At 32.1% G+C, this 17,214-nt stretch overlaps 1 protein-coding gene and 1 long non-coding RNA gene across 2 annotated transcripts; both read right to left on the bottom strand.

Moving 5' to 3' along the window:
* Positions 1-5,069: 5,069 nt before the first annotated feature.
* On the bottom strand, positions 5,070-7,073 carry LOC124366539. Its single transcript, XR_006922823.1, has 2 exons — positions 7,007-7,073; positions 5,070-5,405 (listed from the first exon to the last, which is right to left on the bottom strand). It is a non-coding gene; the product is annotated as an uncharacterized LOC124366539 (long non-coding RNA).
* Positions 7,074-9,696: 2,623 nt separating this feature from the next.
* Positions 9,697-13,736, bottom strand: LOC124365960. Its single transcript, XM_046822113.1, has 3 exons — positions 13,676-13,736; positions 10,948-11,081; positions 9,697-9,874 (listed from the first exon to the last, which is right to left on the bottom strand). The coding sequence occupies exons 1-3, from the start codon at positions 13,724-13,726 to the stop codon at positions 9,724-9,726; spliced, it is 336 nt and encodes a 111-aa protein (XP_046678069.1). The 5' UTR covers positions 13,727-13,736; the 3' UTR covers positions 9,697-9,723.
* Between the last annotated feature and the right edge of the window lie 3,478 nt (positions 13,737-17,214).

Genomic DNA, 17,214 nt, shown 5'->3' with positions numbered 1-17,214 from the left:
AGAGTTGGCCGCGTAACAGTCAACACGTAGGCAGTGCCACTTTTTATTTACGTTACTGGCGTAATGGGAATATTCAGTTTTGTTTACTCCTACGCATTTGATGTGGAACCAACTTTGGCAGTCTGAGTCGCACTGAAGTCCATCGTCCGTGTCAAGAACCTTTTTCATGCACACTCTGCACGCAGCACTGTCAGCCATGACGTGAGTATAGAAGCTTGACAATCAATGTTCAAACAGTATTTGATATAATGCAGAAGTCGTACGTTGACGAGTGATCAAGATGGCAGTGGAAGAGAAAAAAAAAACTTGCGCAGGTCTGTCAGCAGATGCTCCGCAAGTTGACACTGGTGACAGGTGATTGACAAACACTGATGTTGGGTTGAGTTGTAGAGAGGGAACGGTGGAACATGAACCAAGAAGGTTATGTTGACATATTTTCCGTTATTGACAAGATATGGTATACAATTTGTTAGTCCGCGTTGTTTTATGAGGCGTGTGCAGGTGGAATGTGATACACACATACAGCTTACGTGTCGCCAGGAATGCAATCCACACAATAATACTAATAAACTTACTAGTTCAATAATACTATTCCAGAATTAAAAAGCGCGCGGTCAATAAATGAACAAGTTGCAACACACGCATAACTACAACTAATTACAAACTAGGTTAAAATAAACAAATCTTACTAAAGCGTTGTGGCACGCCTAAGTCAGGAATCACAACCTACATGTTGTTTGTCAACTTCACTAACTCTAAAGACATGCACTTAATACAAAACTATACCAAACACTAATCATTAAAACTAAACTACGGAATACAGGTCACAATACGTCTTCACTCGTCTACTAACCACCTACGACTGACCAGAGGGACTAGCCAATGGTAATCGTGACTCAATCGTGATTCAATTTTCTTAAATTCTAAACGTAAGGATAAAAGAACACAAAGAAAACACGAGAAAGGGTTTCACAGAAAAGTCAAAAATTGCACACCATTGTTGGTCCGAAGACCATCATATGAATTGGGATGAAGCCCACATAATACATCGGGAACCACATTTCTTCAAAAGGAAATTAATTGAGGAAACATACATTAAATTGGCAGACTAACCAATCAGTCAACCATCAGTCGAGATTAGGCCGCTTTGGTTGCCAATTCTAAAAAATGAACTAAAGAGAAAACCAAAAGTATGAAACGGATCGGATATTTGTAATAAACCAATGCGGAGTCAAAATATGGTTTTGAGAAGTTCATCTCGCATGAACCAATAATAACGAAAGGGCCCATTCCTGTCCCCCTTCCCTTGTATTTCCGCCATCTTGTTTTAGCCAGCCGTCACGATTACCATTGGCTAGTCCCTCTGGTCAGTCGTAGGTGGTTAGTAGACGAGTGAAGACGTATTGTGACCTGTATTCCGTAGTTTAGTTTTAATGATTAGTGTTTGGTATAGTTTTGTATTAAGTGCATGTCTTTAGAGTTAGTGAAGTTGACAAACAACATGTAGGTTGTGATTCCTGACTTAGGCGTGCCACAACGCTTTAGTAAGATTTGTTTATTTTAACCTAGTTTGTAATTATGTATTAGGTTAGTTCTTTACCTGAAGAAGAGATCAGATTGCAGATATCGAAACGTAGTCTGTTTTCTTGTTTCACTGAACGATGGCAAATGTTCGGAAAAACGAGTGATCCTTGAACGTTTAATGATCAGGATCAACGATTGTCTGCAAATATAATAGTTTTATTTCACGGTAAGTATATGAAAATTTATTCTTATTTATAGATTGAAAAAATATTTTAATGTTTAGAATTTCCTTAATCGTATTATTTAATTTATATGACTTAATATTTTGTATTATACTTATTTTTCAGCCCTATTTAGTTTCATTATAAAAAAACAATAATTTCTGTTTTTTTATGATGTAAAAGGTAAACCATTTTAAAGTATTACTTACAGAGCATTAAGTTTTGACATATACATAAAATAGCTTTGTGGGACGGGTCAATTGAATAAGAGGGTTGAGTTTAGAGATCCAAGCTTTTAATAGCTAAAAAAATTTAAGCATACACTAGTTTAAGGTATAATACGCTATATTTTCCAAACAGTTCCAAAATAACTTTTTCGGACTTATCATTACCTACTTCACCGTATATAAAGTCTACATACATTTACAATACGAAGACCAAAATTAAACAAAAACCTAAAATGCGTTTTGTATTATATTTTACCTCATGTACGTTTGTTAATACTAGGTCCTATATTAAACTGCATCATGAAATGATACGAGCTTAGTAAATCAAGAGGTAAGGAAAAAGGGGTGGCATAACCTTCAGCCGTCAATGTCTGCACTGTGGTTAGCCTACTAAACTGTAATATTTCAAAGACAAAAATTATCCGATAATATTGATACGTTACAAGATTATTTAATAAACACTCTCTGTCAGGTATGTACTACATGTGCAGAGAGAAATGAAGTACAAAGTACTTTTGACATTAATTAGAATGTGTAAGGATATTTCCTTATGAATGGGTTTGCAGGGGGTGATTAACTCTCAGCAAAACGTATTGTAAATGGTGCCTATATCATAACGGTACCGTGCCTGTGAGGCTGCCAAACCAGGCGATTATACGCTGCAAAATAATTTGTTTGTAGTAGCTAACTTTCTTTATGTATCAAAAAAGGATTAAGCGAATTACTAGAACATTAGCGTAAAAGTATATAAGCGTAAAACTAAATATCAATTTTCCTACAATGAACAGTCGGAAGGAGTGCATCTAATTTGTTATTTGAACATACTTATTTGGGCTTAAGGCTCCCGTACACGGTCAATATTATTGTGCAATATACTGCTCAATGTGATTGATGGAGCGGCCACACACAGTTCAATATATTGGGTGCTACCAGGGGAATTAGTTCATTGAGTAGAATTTTTTTGGAGTGACAAAGGTTTTTGCGTGCTGTGAGGTGCTAGTTAGTTGAGTTTATGTGTGATATCAATGCTGCAGCATGTGTTGTGATCGCATTGCTATTGAAGAAGAAGAAGAGGTAAAAGCGGATTTGGATGAAGGGGTGGTTAAAAGTAAAGGAACTATCTATAAGTGAATTTGCTCATGAACGACTGTTGAATGAGCTTCTTATATGTGAACCGAATGATTTTAAGAACTTTGTAAGATTAGACGCAGAATCATTTGACGAGTTATTGCGATTGGTTGAGCCTCATATAAAAAAGAAAAACACTGCTATGAGAGATGTTATTCTCTCGAGCCAACGTGTATGAATAACTTTGCGCTATCTTGTTACATGAAATTCTTTAGAAGACCTGAAATTCACAAGCGCTATTTCCCCACAAGCGACTGGAAGAATTGTTGAGGAAGCCTGTGATGCTATTATAGATAGCTTAAAAGAATAAATAAAGGTAATATCAATACATTTTTGTTGTTGATCACAAACTTTATTTAGATTTGTGTCAATTTCGTACCTGAAAAAATTACCTAGAAATATAGTTCGTTGTACTTCTGCAGTAATTTATCGTACTGCTCGTTCTTCTTCATCCTGTTGCTGTAGTCCTTGCACTTATTGTCCCACAATGCCGGTAACGAACAGTACATCTCTATAATTTCCAATAAAAACTTCCTTTCGTAAGTATTCACCATCACTGACAAACAACACAACTAGAGCGAAAAAAGAAGAACACAACACAGCATGCACGCGCGGAGAACTGGCAGGATATTGGCACAAACTTCCCACACAAGATATCATATTTTCATGATACAATAGGATTTAAATTTATAGATTGACGTCAATAACCAAGACCCTTTTCCGCAGTATACCACAAAATAAAGGGCGATTGAGTTGCGGTTGTTCGGAATCTGATAAATGATGGATAACCACGAGAATACATTACTATAAAAAATTTTATCCCCCATTTTTATTTATATATAAAGTTATAGAGGGACATGAATCATTAAGAACTTTCCCCGGTATACCACAAAATAACGGACGATTTAGTTCAGGTAGTTTGGGTAGTAAAAAATGAGGGATTAGCACGCTTCTCCCATAAACGTCCATTCTTTGCTGGTAGTTCTTACATTAAATCCCATGTAATTCCGTGACTCATGAAGAAACTTTCCGCATTATTCTGCTCAATAAACGGTGATGAATCTAGAACTACAAAGTAATATGTGATTCATTTACAAACTTTTCGCCCAAATACTGTGTAGTTGGGTCATTGTGAGTCTGACTGTAATATATGACGGGCTGGCACAATATTACGCTAATATTCCATGTATCTTCATGTAATAGTGTAACAGTCCACACCAGTCTCTGTTACTGATGCTGGCTAGCTCAGGGGAAAGGGGGGTAAGTTGTTCCAAGTCCTAGGCGAAGTCCACAACAACGAGGAAAAATGTTCAATATTTATTTTGGGGCGCCACCTTGTTTTGGAAGGAGACTCCAGGGACTGTAACAAGAAACCAGTCCTTTCCAGGTTCCGGGACTTCACCAGGGTAAGCAGGTGTAGGGACCCAAGAGAATTACCAATGGTCGATGAACCGTTTACAATAAACGTTAAATTTAATTGTGAGAATAAGAATATATTTATAAATTTAGTAAGTAGGAAAATGTTTGGCGTGACTCAAACTATAATGTAATAATTATAATTAATGTAACTATATTATTGAATCCTTAGCTTTTCTTGGATCTTAGTAGAGTACTTTATAATAAAAGTATAGGAAAATTATGGTTAAGCTGTGAAGACGGGAAAACTCAAGACTACAGAACTTTACAGACTCGAGTTTATTGCAATAATTCCCGTACAGGGCAAAACATATCCCATATTATTTTATAACAGTTACGGCCAGTATTGCCTCTAATCTGCGTTACAGTGAAACAAAACAACTAGATATAACCAAGACTATTACTGATATAACCACACTTAGACTTAGATATCTTAAGATAATTAAACCCTTCTTACAATACAGATATATAATTAAACATTTAATATAAACCAACTTAACTACCTAAAGACAGTAAAAGAGTAATAATTGATGCAACTCTTATTTCTGGAGTCCCAGGCGCTGAGTATCCTTCGAGAGGTATATCGAGAGGAATGGTCCCAGTCTCGGAGAGGAATATAGTATACCTGAGAGATCACCAGAAAATTTGTAAGTCACTCACCAGAAGACGACAAGTCCACGCCCGGTAACTTCAACGAAGTCGACCGAACCGAGAGGAAGCACACGACCGCGGGTGAACCGGATGTGCGGTACGGTAGTGTCGGTCGGTACGGCACGGCAGACGAACCGGCGGGTGCCGGCAACAGCAACTCGGAGAGCGCAGCAACAGTGGGGCTAACAGACTTATCCTCAGTCCAGTAGCCACGATCAGACTCCAGGGAATAAAAACCCTACACAATGTACAAAGATGATAGCCCAGCTCTTAAAATTACTTCACATACAACGAATTCACAGTTTTAACTACACTGAATATTAAATACAATAACGAAAGCACCATAACGAATAATAATTCAAGACAACAGTAAAAGACATATTTTAAAAGTAACTGTCACTGCATCTTCACGGGATTGCAACATCATTTACAGTTACTAAAAGGTACAAGTATCATAGCGGAAATAGTTTTGTGACCAAAAATGGAGTGCTTTTCGGACTAAATTGCTTTTAGTATTTACTAAGTTTAGCATTATTACTGCCCGTATTACTAATTATTTTCAAAGAAACAGTTTTATTAAAATAATAATCAATCACACATTGCAAAGTGCAATACCAATACTAGATACTAAAAGATTATATAGGTATATTTATTTTAGAGGAAATTACTATGTTACTGAGCGAGCAAACATTAAATTTAGTGACATAGAAAATAAGCTTAGAATACACAATTATTATTTACAAATATTTTTCATGGTGACACGTAGACTACATTGTTTTACAAGACATAAAAATTATAAATTGGTTTAATCAAATTAGCATTCATAATTATTTAATTAATTAGGCTGTAATTGCAAGTTGTTTTATAGTTTATCTTGTTTAACATCTACTGTACTACAACCGTTAAATACATTACATTAATTTAACACAACACTCTGAATAGGTTTCCTAATCCTCCTGTTACAATGATCGTATAACTAAAATTACTTAATTAATTTATCTCAACCAAGGATAACTTAATGAAAGTTCTCTATATTTGTAACAAGTAGTGAACTATATATCTACGTTCATCTGAATATTTACCTAAGTTGCACACTGTACTTGAACATGAATTAAATGTATTATTAAAGAAGAGTTGGTATTGTATACTACTAATTTAGATTGCATGTATACTAAACATAAAACAGATTTAGTTTTAATTATTTATTTGTAATTACTATATAATTAATTAGGGTAGACAAACATTTTTTAAGTATCATGACTGATTAATTGTATTCATTATGATTCCTTTATAACATTTTAATCGGAGTGTATACTAGAAGTACAAATGAATTATTACAACAGTGATGAATTATTTTTAACCTACTGAAGTAGGGCAGTTACATGAAGTAATGGGAGGCTTCCAGTAAAGTAATACAATTACATGAACAAAACTATCTTTTCTTCATTTTGGCGATCAAGATAAAATTATCTAATATTTATTAGGCTTTACATTGCTTAGGCCACAATGGGAAAATATTATAACATCCTTAATTAGCAAGGTAACGTACATAGTCATTAATAATTTACATACAGAAATCAACAATCCTATTATATAAATGGGCTTTTACACCTTTATGTAATTATTGGGATATATTTTGTGAATATATAGTTATCTTTTCCAGACATGAAAATATTTTCGGCAACGCCACGAGGTGACGCTTCCGCCTACTACGGCCAATCGACCCTTTACTCAAAATATTACAGATACTTTAATTATGATTGGGGCTTGAATTTAAAAAATCGGTAATGGATATTCTGTCCATGATTATACATATTATTAATAAGGACACCTGCTTACCTCTAAAATGTTCTTCTGAAAACCAAAGTAATCCACCGTAGTGTAGAGGGTTCATCTAGTGTCCGATGTCGTATCATCAATGTCCAGAAGCCACTAGAATGTTCCTTACGGGTAAGCATGTCCAAACAGGGATGTCGCTATCAATCTATCAATGTCAATATCACTATCAACAGCCTGCCCTACCGGTAAACAGCTGTTGACCTACTGTTAGCAGTAGCCGATGTCCTTCACTCGCAAAAATGAATTTCTCCTGCGCCCTTATGGTTGGTTAGGCAAAATGCAACACTTCCAGGCTTGAGTATTTCGTCCAAACGTTAAAGGCTAGCTCTTTAACTAGATATTCTAATGAGGTGATCAGGCTCATTTGGGGACATATACTAAATCAAGTAGAAAGCATGTTACAATAGTGGTCATGTGTTTTGTTAGTAAAAATAAACTCTTTTAAAAATTAGTAAAATTTTTAAGATGTAATGGAAACTATATCTATATATTATATTATATTAAAATTATATGTGTGTGTGTGTGTGTTTAATATATAATATAATCATACAAGGTATGTATATATTTTTAATAGCTGTTAGAAAATTGAAATAACTGAAATTGTCTTGTATTCATTGACGAATTAATGTTAAAAAGATACGGAGTTTTAAATTTTAAAATAGGCACCGGTGGTCTACTGAATATCCAAAAGGAGTTGTAGGGTCAAACTTTCAAATTTTATATTCGATAAATGTTTGGTATGGTATAACTGGGGACAAGTTTATTGGCCCATTTGTTTTTAAAAACAGTCTTACTGGTCTTTTGTACTATTCTTTTGAGAATCGACTGTCAGGTTTACTTGAAGACTTACCACTTGAAAGAAGACATCAAGTGATATTAAAATATTATTACGCACAAGCATATTATTTACAAAATGTTAGAGTAAATAACTTGTAGATAAGTTTTTCAGGTAGATTGATCTGTTGAGGTGGACCAATTAAATGGCCTGTTTAGTTCCCTGAATTAAATTCTTTGCATTATTAAGATTAAAGCAACTTGCATACGCAGAATCGGTTAATCCCAAAGAAGAAATATTGAACCGAATTTAAACACTTGTAAACTACATAGGGACGACCGAGACCCTATCCGAAAAGCTGCATATGGTTTTGTTAAACGCACTAGATTGTGAATATATAATCAAGGAAATAATTGTGATCACCATTTAGAAAATATGGAAATTGGGATACAAGATTAGCAAACATCAGCAATACAAGTGTTATGTTTTTACGAAGAATGCTCATTTAATAAACAAATATTACATTTTAAGTTTTTTTTCACGTACGTTGATTTAATGAAACATGAATTTTTAACTTTGTTTTATTAATTTTACAGTATCAAAGGAGATTGGTATTACAGAAGATAAGTTATATACATACCAACAATATATAGCAATACTAATCTGCTTCGATACTCTTCCATGTTGGTCGCAGTTAAAAGGAAACAGAAATGTTAATGTATGTTTCAACTTGGGGTTATCATTTGGTAAAATAATTATGTGTTTGTTTTCTCCTAGTGATTTAATGACTCGAAATTAATTTTGAACTAAATATTTTAATATTAATAAACTTGGTAGTAATTTAATGATTCAAACCTCCAACGAAGAATTTTATAGAATGACTATGATGATATTTCTGAATTCTTCAACATGATGGTTAATTGGTAAATTGGTTAGTGTAAATTACCAATTTGGATTAGTTTATACTAAATTTAGTAACATTCTTTGATATTGATGAATTTATTCAAAATCATAATTTGATAAAACTAACATTAAGTCAGAAACAACATTTAATATTTGCATTTCACCAGCTTCAATCCAATTCGCATTTAAAAAATCCCTACAAAATATATATATATATATATATATATAATATATATATATATAATATATATATATATATATATATATATATATATATATATATATATTTAAGATATTGATAGTAAGATGTTTAAATATACATCTTACTCTCAACATAGCTTTCTATTAATTTTTTTGTAATTAGATCAACTTTGAGTGAGTTTATTTTTATTATCAAAACACGTGACCAATATTACATGAAGATATATGGAATAGGAGCGTAATCTCGTGCCAGCCCGTCATATACTACAGTATACATGTGTAACCACAATATGAATGAAAAAATCGTGGAATAAACAAATTTTCCAACAGACTTAAGTACAATGATATTCCATTGTAGTAAGTGACATTTGATTGATTTGTTGGGATGGCTTTTGTTACATTTTAAAGAGTTCGTTGATCCTTCATTTTATTATTCTATTTACGACTTATAACTGAAAGTGATTAGTGCAAGCTGCATCTTGTATTTGCGAAGTCACTTACTCGTACTTGTGCACAGTAATGTAGCACACTTGTTGCATTATAAAATTCAACGGCGCAGCTTAGATCATCCCAAGTGTAGGTATAGGTCTTATGATGATTATGAATTCAAAACACATCTCCTGTAATAAATACCTATTTATAGTATTTCTTTAATACTGGTTGTCTCCATGTAAAATAGTAGAGATGCTAATTAAAAAATTACATATTGAAAGACATTACGGGGAGTAAATGTTGCTTCCACCATTGTTAAATGTTAAATTTAAAATGTTACAACTAAGTTCGTTTCAGGCAAATAAAAACAAAACCAACATTCAATAAACAGTATTATTCACAATGTTCATGGAACAAGGTAAAGTGGAAACAAGTAGAAGGTGGGTTCAGAGGGCCGACACAACGAAGTGAGCTGCTTCTTCGTTATATACTTTGTGGATCCCTTACCTCGTCGAAGTTCGAGTCTTGACTGTTCATAGCGGCAATTCGTTCCAATTCTAAAAAATTTCAACTTGGTTATGATTATATTTATTTAACTAAATCTATAAACCGAATTGGTTTCAATTGGGTTTTATAATATAATATAAGCTCAATATAATGAAATTGTTATTGAACAAAGATATCATTATATATCGTTCACTAATGTATAAACTAATTGTTTTGGTCTATTTATTAATTTTCTTGTACCTAAATTCCTATTTCTTGTTTTAATAGTTTTATATCAATGAACATGTTGAAAATATTCGTCTATAAAACAGTAATGCTAACTGGGTTAAATAAAACATCTGTATGTCGTAGTTGTCTCCTGGTAAGCGATCAGTAATAAATCTATGGAATGGGGGGCCTTGTTGTTACCTCACAAATAGTTTATATATAATCTGTTTTGTTCTGGTAGGACTGCAATATTAGGTTTGGATAAAATAAAAGTCCTGGACTATTAATAAACTGTACGAATTTAGCCCACCCTTAATTGACCAATTAGTATGAAATATAATCTGATCTGGAAAGAAAACTTAATCTTTTTTTTTATAATAAGTAGCATAAAACCCATTTTTCTCTTTAGGAAAAGTATTTAATACTATTAAGGACGTACTATACACACCTATACCCCTTCATAACCACCTATGTCTTTATTAAATAAATAAATAAATATGTATATATATATATATATATATATATATATATATATATATGTATATATATATACAAGAAAATTTTTCTTTTATAAAATGCAGACTATGCATTCTTACTTCGTAAATTTACTTTATAGGCAACATTAGCAGAAAGAAAGATTAAGAAAAAAAGCCAAAGGTATAAATCGGTAGTTCTGTGTAATGCACGTGTAACCTCGATCTGTGTAACATTGGTAAACTATATGTAGTACTTTTTTACCATCTAATTTACTTGGAACTACCTTGCTATGAATGTTCCATTTATCTTGCAGTGAAATTATTATTTAGGTACATAATATGGTAAATGTCTGAGGAGATATATAAAGTGTCTTGTGGAGATCACATTTTAAACTATTTAATCGTAAAATGGACTATTTAATCTGTATTTGAATACTTACCTGCACTCACATCCCTTTTGCCATACATTCCACCTTGCTGCGGGATTGTGACCCTGGCGTCTGATGAGGGGACAACCTCCAACAGAAGCATGCAGAGACTCACAGTTAGCAATACAGACCACCTCATGGTTCCCCTGCAACAGCCAAATATTGTGTGGGAGGAGAGGCAGCGGAAACAGGTGTACGAGTGATAACACTCACATTATACATCTAAGTAATTATACAATACCTAATTCCTAGCTCTAGGGGCATTTACGATCGATGATATTGTACGATTTCATGAATTCGTGACAGTATATACTCGTATATATATATATATATATATATATATATATATATATATATATTATATATACATACATACATACATATACAGTATCTTCAATAAAAAATCTTCAAATGTATTACAGTAACAGTTTCTATATTTCGGCTTAAGCCGTCTTCAGGAAATTTCAAACATATAAATAGGGCTATAAGAACATAATAAAAATAAAACAAAACATCAACACAGAAAATGAAAATTAATATATATATATATATGTGTGTGTGTGTGTGTGTATATATATATATATATATAGAATAAATCAATTATAAAATATATTGCATTAATGTTTACCTACCGTATTTCAAAATTTTTCCAAAATTAAATGGATTAATTAGTAAACATTTCAAAGGTAGAAATTTAGGTTCATTTAATTGGGGACAAGAAAATTATATATATATATATATATATATATATATATATATATATATATACATACATACATATTGTTCTGAACTGCAAGAAATTAAACTTGTTATTCCTCTCTGCATTATATTTTTTTTTATTCCTCCACTAAGCCCATGAATGCTTAAGATTGCAATGATATGCAAGACCAGATGTCTACTATTAAATTCTGGCTGTTTCCCTATTCTGGTCACGATGTTTTTAAATCAAAATCCATAGCCCAACTAGACAAAGCACTTATGAAGTACTTCGATTGTGAAATATGATATATTTTTCATGAGAAATTAGGTATATGAAGTAGTATAATAATTTAGCTTTAATAGTTGAGGTACTATCTGTCACGTCAAATTGAAGAGTACAGGATCATTATTCTAGTTGAAATGAGTTATATTTCCGTAGTTCCGAAGAGTATGCCGTTGGTTGTCCGTTCAAGAAACTGTATACATAGGTCTCTTAAATGATTCTTCAAACTGTTTATTTCAAATCTATTTTATATATATTTACTTATACAGGTATATATATATATATATAAATATATATATACGGTGTTAAATTTGAGTTGTCTTTAATTTTACGATGAATAAAAATTAAGATTTCAGTTACCTAACTCTGTCAACAGGGTCTATTTATTGCCATTTTACTATTAATTCAGTATAGCAAATTTCCATGTTTATAGTTGAAATTGTCTTGTAATGACGATGAAAAAAATAGATATAAGTACATAGGGCTGAAAAATCTAATACTGCCAAAACCATCTACTCCCGTTTTAAGTAGAAAATCCTTATTAAGTTTATGCACCGTTCAGGTAAATTTTACGATAGGTTTTGAGGGGTAAAGTCTATTTATTCGACCAGAAGTCTGAGAAGTAGCGCGTAGAAGGATATTAGTTTAATAATGCCATGTCATAATGTCAAGAAGCTAAACAGTTCAAAGTGTATTAAGTTTACAGCATTTATTAATTAAGGTGGGTCCTATAAGGGATTATGTACATTATTTACCAAAAAAATTAAATAAATTTGTCTTTACATATTTGATGTTTTAAATTGTTATTGCCACAATCTGGAAGAAAATGTTAAAGTAAAAATTGTCTTTGTTGTCGCATTATACTAATAATCAAGCATTGAGTTAATAATATTTTATAAAATTATAGTGTAAACAACAGTTTTTTTTTCATAATTAGAGTAGCTCCTTAAAAGATATTTATGTAATTAAAGTAGCTTGTATGAATTTAGCTTTTATAATAATAACTTTGAAAAATTAGTTATTGTTTATTTATAGCATACTAGTCATAGATGTAAAAAAATCTACAAGCAATCAATATAGTATACATAATTTTAGCACTAGTATATCTGGTCAAATTACTAATATTGTAACATAATCCACACTTACGACCTAGCTGAAGCTCAGGTGTGCTACCAATGCATAAGATAATCCACCTCGCTGTGGTTGCAGAAAGGCTATTCTAACATTTCAATATTGAAAATATTGTTTAGCCTATGAACCAAACAAATACTTACAATAAAACAAGCGTGCTATTGGAAATTCATAAAAATTAACTCGTAAATATCTAAAATGTAATTTTAACTTTCTATTCGTTAACCTCGAGTATATCGAAACAAATAAAGCTTTTCACATACTAGTATTTATTTAGTAATGTTAGGAAATACATAAACACTTTTTAAAATGAAGTTTTTATTTCTTCAATGTCATCTTAACCACTGTAATCATGTAATTTCGTTGAAAATGTTAACTTGGAATTAAAACTATCTGTCGCTATTTTTAACCAAGTAGAGAAATTAAAAAATATGAAGATAATAAAAACGGATATACATTAAAATGAGGATAACCTTGGTTTGCTAATCGAATACAATTTTACTTATTTTACATAAGCCATGAACAACCAAGTGTTCTCGCAAACTTATAGTTCTAATTACAGTAAGTAAACATAACATAAATTTATATTGGAAGTTACGTGGTAAATTATCCTATATTATAACTTACGCTAAGATAAGCAATGAAGTTGAATGATAAACGTATATTTTTCCAAAGCATTATATACACAAATCGCACCTGTGTAGTCGTTAATGATCTATATCTAATATATTGCAGTTATCCCTAATTTATTCTCCCTGTAATTATTTTATCGATAAAACATTATTGATAAGAATAATTCCTATTAATAAGTTATATCAGTTCATTAAGTTTTAGTTTTCGGTTGAGATAATTTTGTTTCAAAATAAATTGCTCTTTAACTATTACTTATACAAATGTATTTAATTGACTTATTATTTTGAATGTCCAGTTACAAGTAAAACTGTAACGGTAAAACGGCAAGTTTAAAAGCAAACAAGCCGTTTCCTAACATGAACGCATAGGGTATACACGATTAAGCACCACGAGGATCATTTAGGGATAACGCTTATTGTGTGGATTACCATTATGATGCTACTAAATATTTAACACTGCAATTGACCTTGATTTATTTGTAATAGTCAAAGTCATATTATATTTAAAATTTAATATCTTTAGAAAGAATAAATTCTATTGTATCCATTAAACATAATGTACAGTATAAATCATTTGAATTATTTATTTATTTTTTTAATAAAATGCAAGGAAATAGTTTTGATATGAAACTTAAATAAAGTGACACATAAATCGGTAGCTACAAGAACAAAATTTGTAACAGAGCGTTTTTAAGTTGAACACCGAGAAATATTTAAACGCAATCCATACCTAGAAAAGCGATTTCGTATAAAACAAAAAGTCTGGTAAACTGCACTAGACACATTTTTTATGTGTCTAAATGTATATGCAAACACCCTACTCACTTATTACTGTTGATTTTTCCCGCAACCTTAATCAATCTTTTTATGTTTCGGTTTCCATTCAAAGCCGTAACCTAGTACATATAAATCTCTTGTACAGTGTTTAGAATCAATATAATAACAATATTTATCGTTGGTACCTAATAAATCTTGCTGGGTCCCAATTTCGTCCCTGGCCACCAGCAGATCGTATTTAGTATAAATGCATAATTTCAAGTATATGTAATTAATTTAAAATCCATATTTTTTTAAAGTCAGGCACAACACGCACACGCGCGCGCGTACGCTTCCAATATAATTTTATGTTATATAATGTAGATTACTGGTTCCGATATTAACAAAACCAGACCAATAAAGTTCCCAAGAGCACATAAATATAGCAGAAGGAGTTAATCTACAACATTTGGAATGGTGATTTCAAACATGTCCATACTATATAATAAAGGCCGGGGTTCTGCACTTCATCACCAGCTGCTACGTTACACGATACGTTCGGACTACTTACGTATTTCTCACAGCTGACAAATAATTATTAGCAAAAATCATATGTTATTAGTTGTCACAATGGGTTCAATAATAAAACATTAGTATTGATAATTGATTGAGTTGCATGTTTCTTAATTACTTCTCAAATCTTATATTTGTCCTCAAATGTATCAACATCCTCTGCATTAAAATATGAAACCTGTATATGATGTCATAATCAAACACCTTTTAATGCCAAACTGATGGATTGCTACTCCCATATTAATGACGTATCAGTTTGACGCGTTCAGCTGACTATAGTTTAAAATATCACCTGTCTATCTGGCAAGTGATGAAAAGTTTATGATCTCGTTTGAAATAATAGCATTTTAGTACAATATGTGGTCTCTTATAAAATCAGAATGATTCTAATGAAGAAGAAGAAGATTACACATTAAAAAATAAGATTAGTATATACGGGATTTTAACAAGGTTTTGTATTGAACAAGGTAAACATTTACGTTTATAATGTTTACTATTGCAAAGTCAGAAAGTGCCTTGGGTTTTATAGGCATTTATTGATAGCCGTGTTTGTAATGAGAAAAATACAGAATGAAAAGATTAGTAAAAAGGAGTTTGTGGGTGAGATTATTTATATAATATACTCAGGCAACATACCTACACATGCAATTAAGATACCTTGTTGTATTAGACCTTGCAATATCATTTTCACAACAAGATTAACGATAACTGGTTTCTTTTACTAGGACTGCTGATGAAAAACTGGACGATGGATCATGTATCTCATAAGGAAATACTCTATTTCATTTCTGTCTGTAAGGCACACAGTTAAATTTAAAATAAAATCGCGAATTCAAGTGACTTGAAATATGTCCTACAGCTCAGAACTGGAATGACAGTTTTATAATACGCAATTTTATAAATAAAATGGCAAATAACCTCTTTGCACATTCTCATAAGAATGTTTACAGTTGCCCATAATAATGGTAATATGCTGTTGGAACTGAAGTAATATTTTCGTAAATGGTTGAAATCTCTTCAACTTCTCTCGAAGTTAAAAACGGTAAACATCCATAATAGTCCACGGGGAGTATATCGAGGCAGGATATCGTCTGCTGTCAAGTGAATGCTAAGCCACCTTAAGTGATAATTAATTATTTCTATAAACAAATAATTCTTAACTGTATTAAAACGGAATTCATAGGAACATATGTGTTTATAAGTCTTTTTACCAGTATTTATTAAAACATGATATTGATGTAAACGTTTTAACAGGTTTACTGCGATAAATGCCTTACAACGCCGAGGAAGGTTTAGGAGTAGCCGGTCTCAGGTAGTGTACACCAATAGTGAAAGTGTTACTTAATGTTTTGTAGGTGAAGCTTTACTGTGCAATACTTTTAAATAAACTCAATACATAATTTTCATAGGTTATGAATCCATATATACCATTTATGAAATAGATTAGACCCTACATCTAAAATAAGTCTTCTGCTTTACAAGGTGTATTTGGATGTTTTGAGGTGATCCATGGGGATAATTGGTATTAATTTTACATTAAAAAGCCTATCTTATAATATTAATTTATTTCAGTGTTTTATAAACCTGCAAAAACAATAGTGGCATAATTGTTTTAATATTTACAGTTAAAACGTTTGTAACATCCCTTAAATTCGACTACACCTTATTGACAATAATTTTAAATTGATGTTCTTAAAGAAATCAATTAAAAGAAAAAAACTAAACTGAAAATTTTTAGTTTTGCCTTTTCTGTTATGCCCCCAACATATGATTTGCCGAATATACTTTTAGATTTTTGTGGCTTCCCGTTCGTCCTATGGCAGACGAGTTACTGGCCCGAAACGACTGCCAATTGACCGGTGATTACCATTTTGGGGGTGGGGGGGGGGGGGGGTGGGGGGGGGGGGGGGTGGGGGGGGGGGGGGGTGGGGGGGGGGGGGGGTGGGGGGGGGGGGGGGTGGGGGGGGGGGGGGTTGTCAGTTAATTTACTCAATTACAATTAGAATTAGAAATTTCCAATCAGTCTATTTTTATTGAGCAATTGACGTTTTAAAATAGTGCGTCAATGGACACAGAGCTTATATAAAACTTATATAAATACTTATTTTTATTCAAATTTTGCGTAAATCATCATGTATCACCTATGTCATATGTGTTTATTTGCTAGAAACCAGACTGGTGTAACATTTATTTGGCATATGCCAT

Source organism: Homalodisca vitripennis, chromosome 7 (assembly GCF_021130785.1).
Source record: "Homalodisca vitripennis isolate AUS2020 chromosome 7, UT_GWSS_2.1, whole genome shotgun sequence".
Lineage (NCBI taxonomy): Eukaryota > Metazoa > Arthropoda > Insecta > Hemiptera > Cicadellidae > Homalodisca > Homalodisca vitripennis.
This window is presented reverse-complemented; position numbering and strand designations above follow the sequence as displayed.

Bases quoted from the DNA above. Each gene is read 5' to 3' on its own strand.
- LOC124365960 (XM_046822113.1), bottom strand. From the start codon at position 13,726: ATGCTTTGGAAAAATATACGTTTATCATTCAACTTCATTGCTTATCTT. The intron at 11,082-13,675 runs GTAAGTTATAAT...TGGCTGTTGCAG, and splicing joins ACTTCATTGCTTATCTTAGC to GGGAACCATGAGGTGGTCTG. The intron at 9,875-10,947 runs GTAAGTATTCAA...GAAATTTTTTAG, and splicing joins CAAAAGGGATGTGAGTGCAG to AATTGGAACGAATTGCCGCT.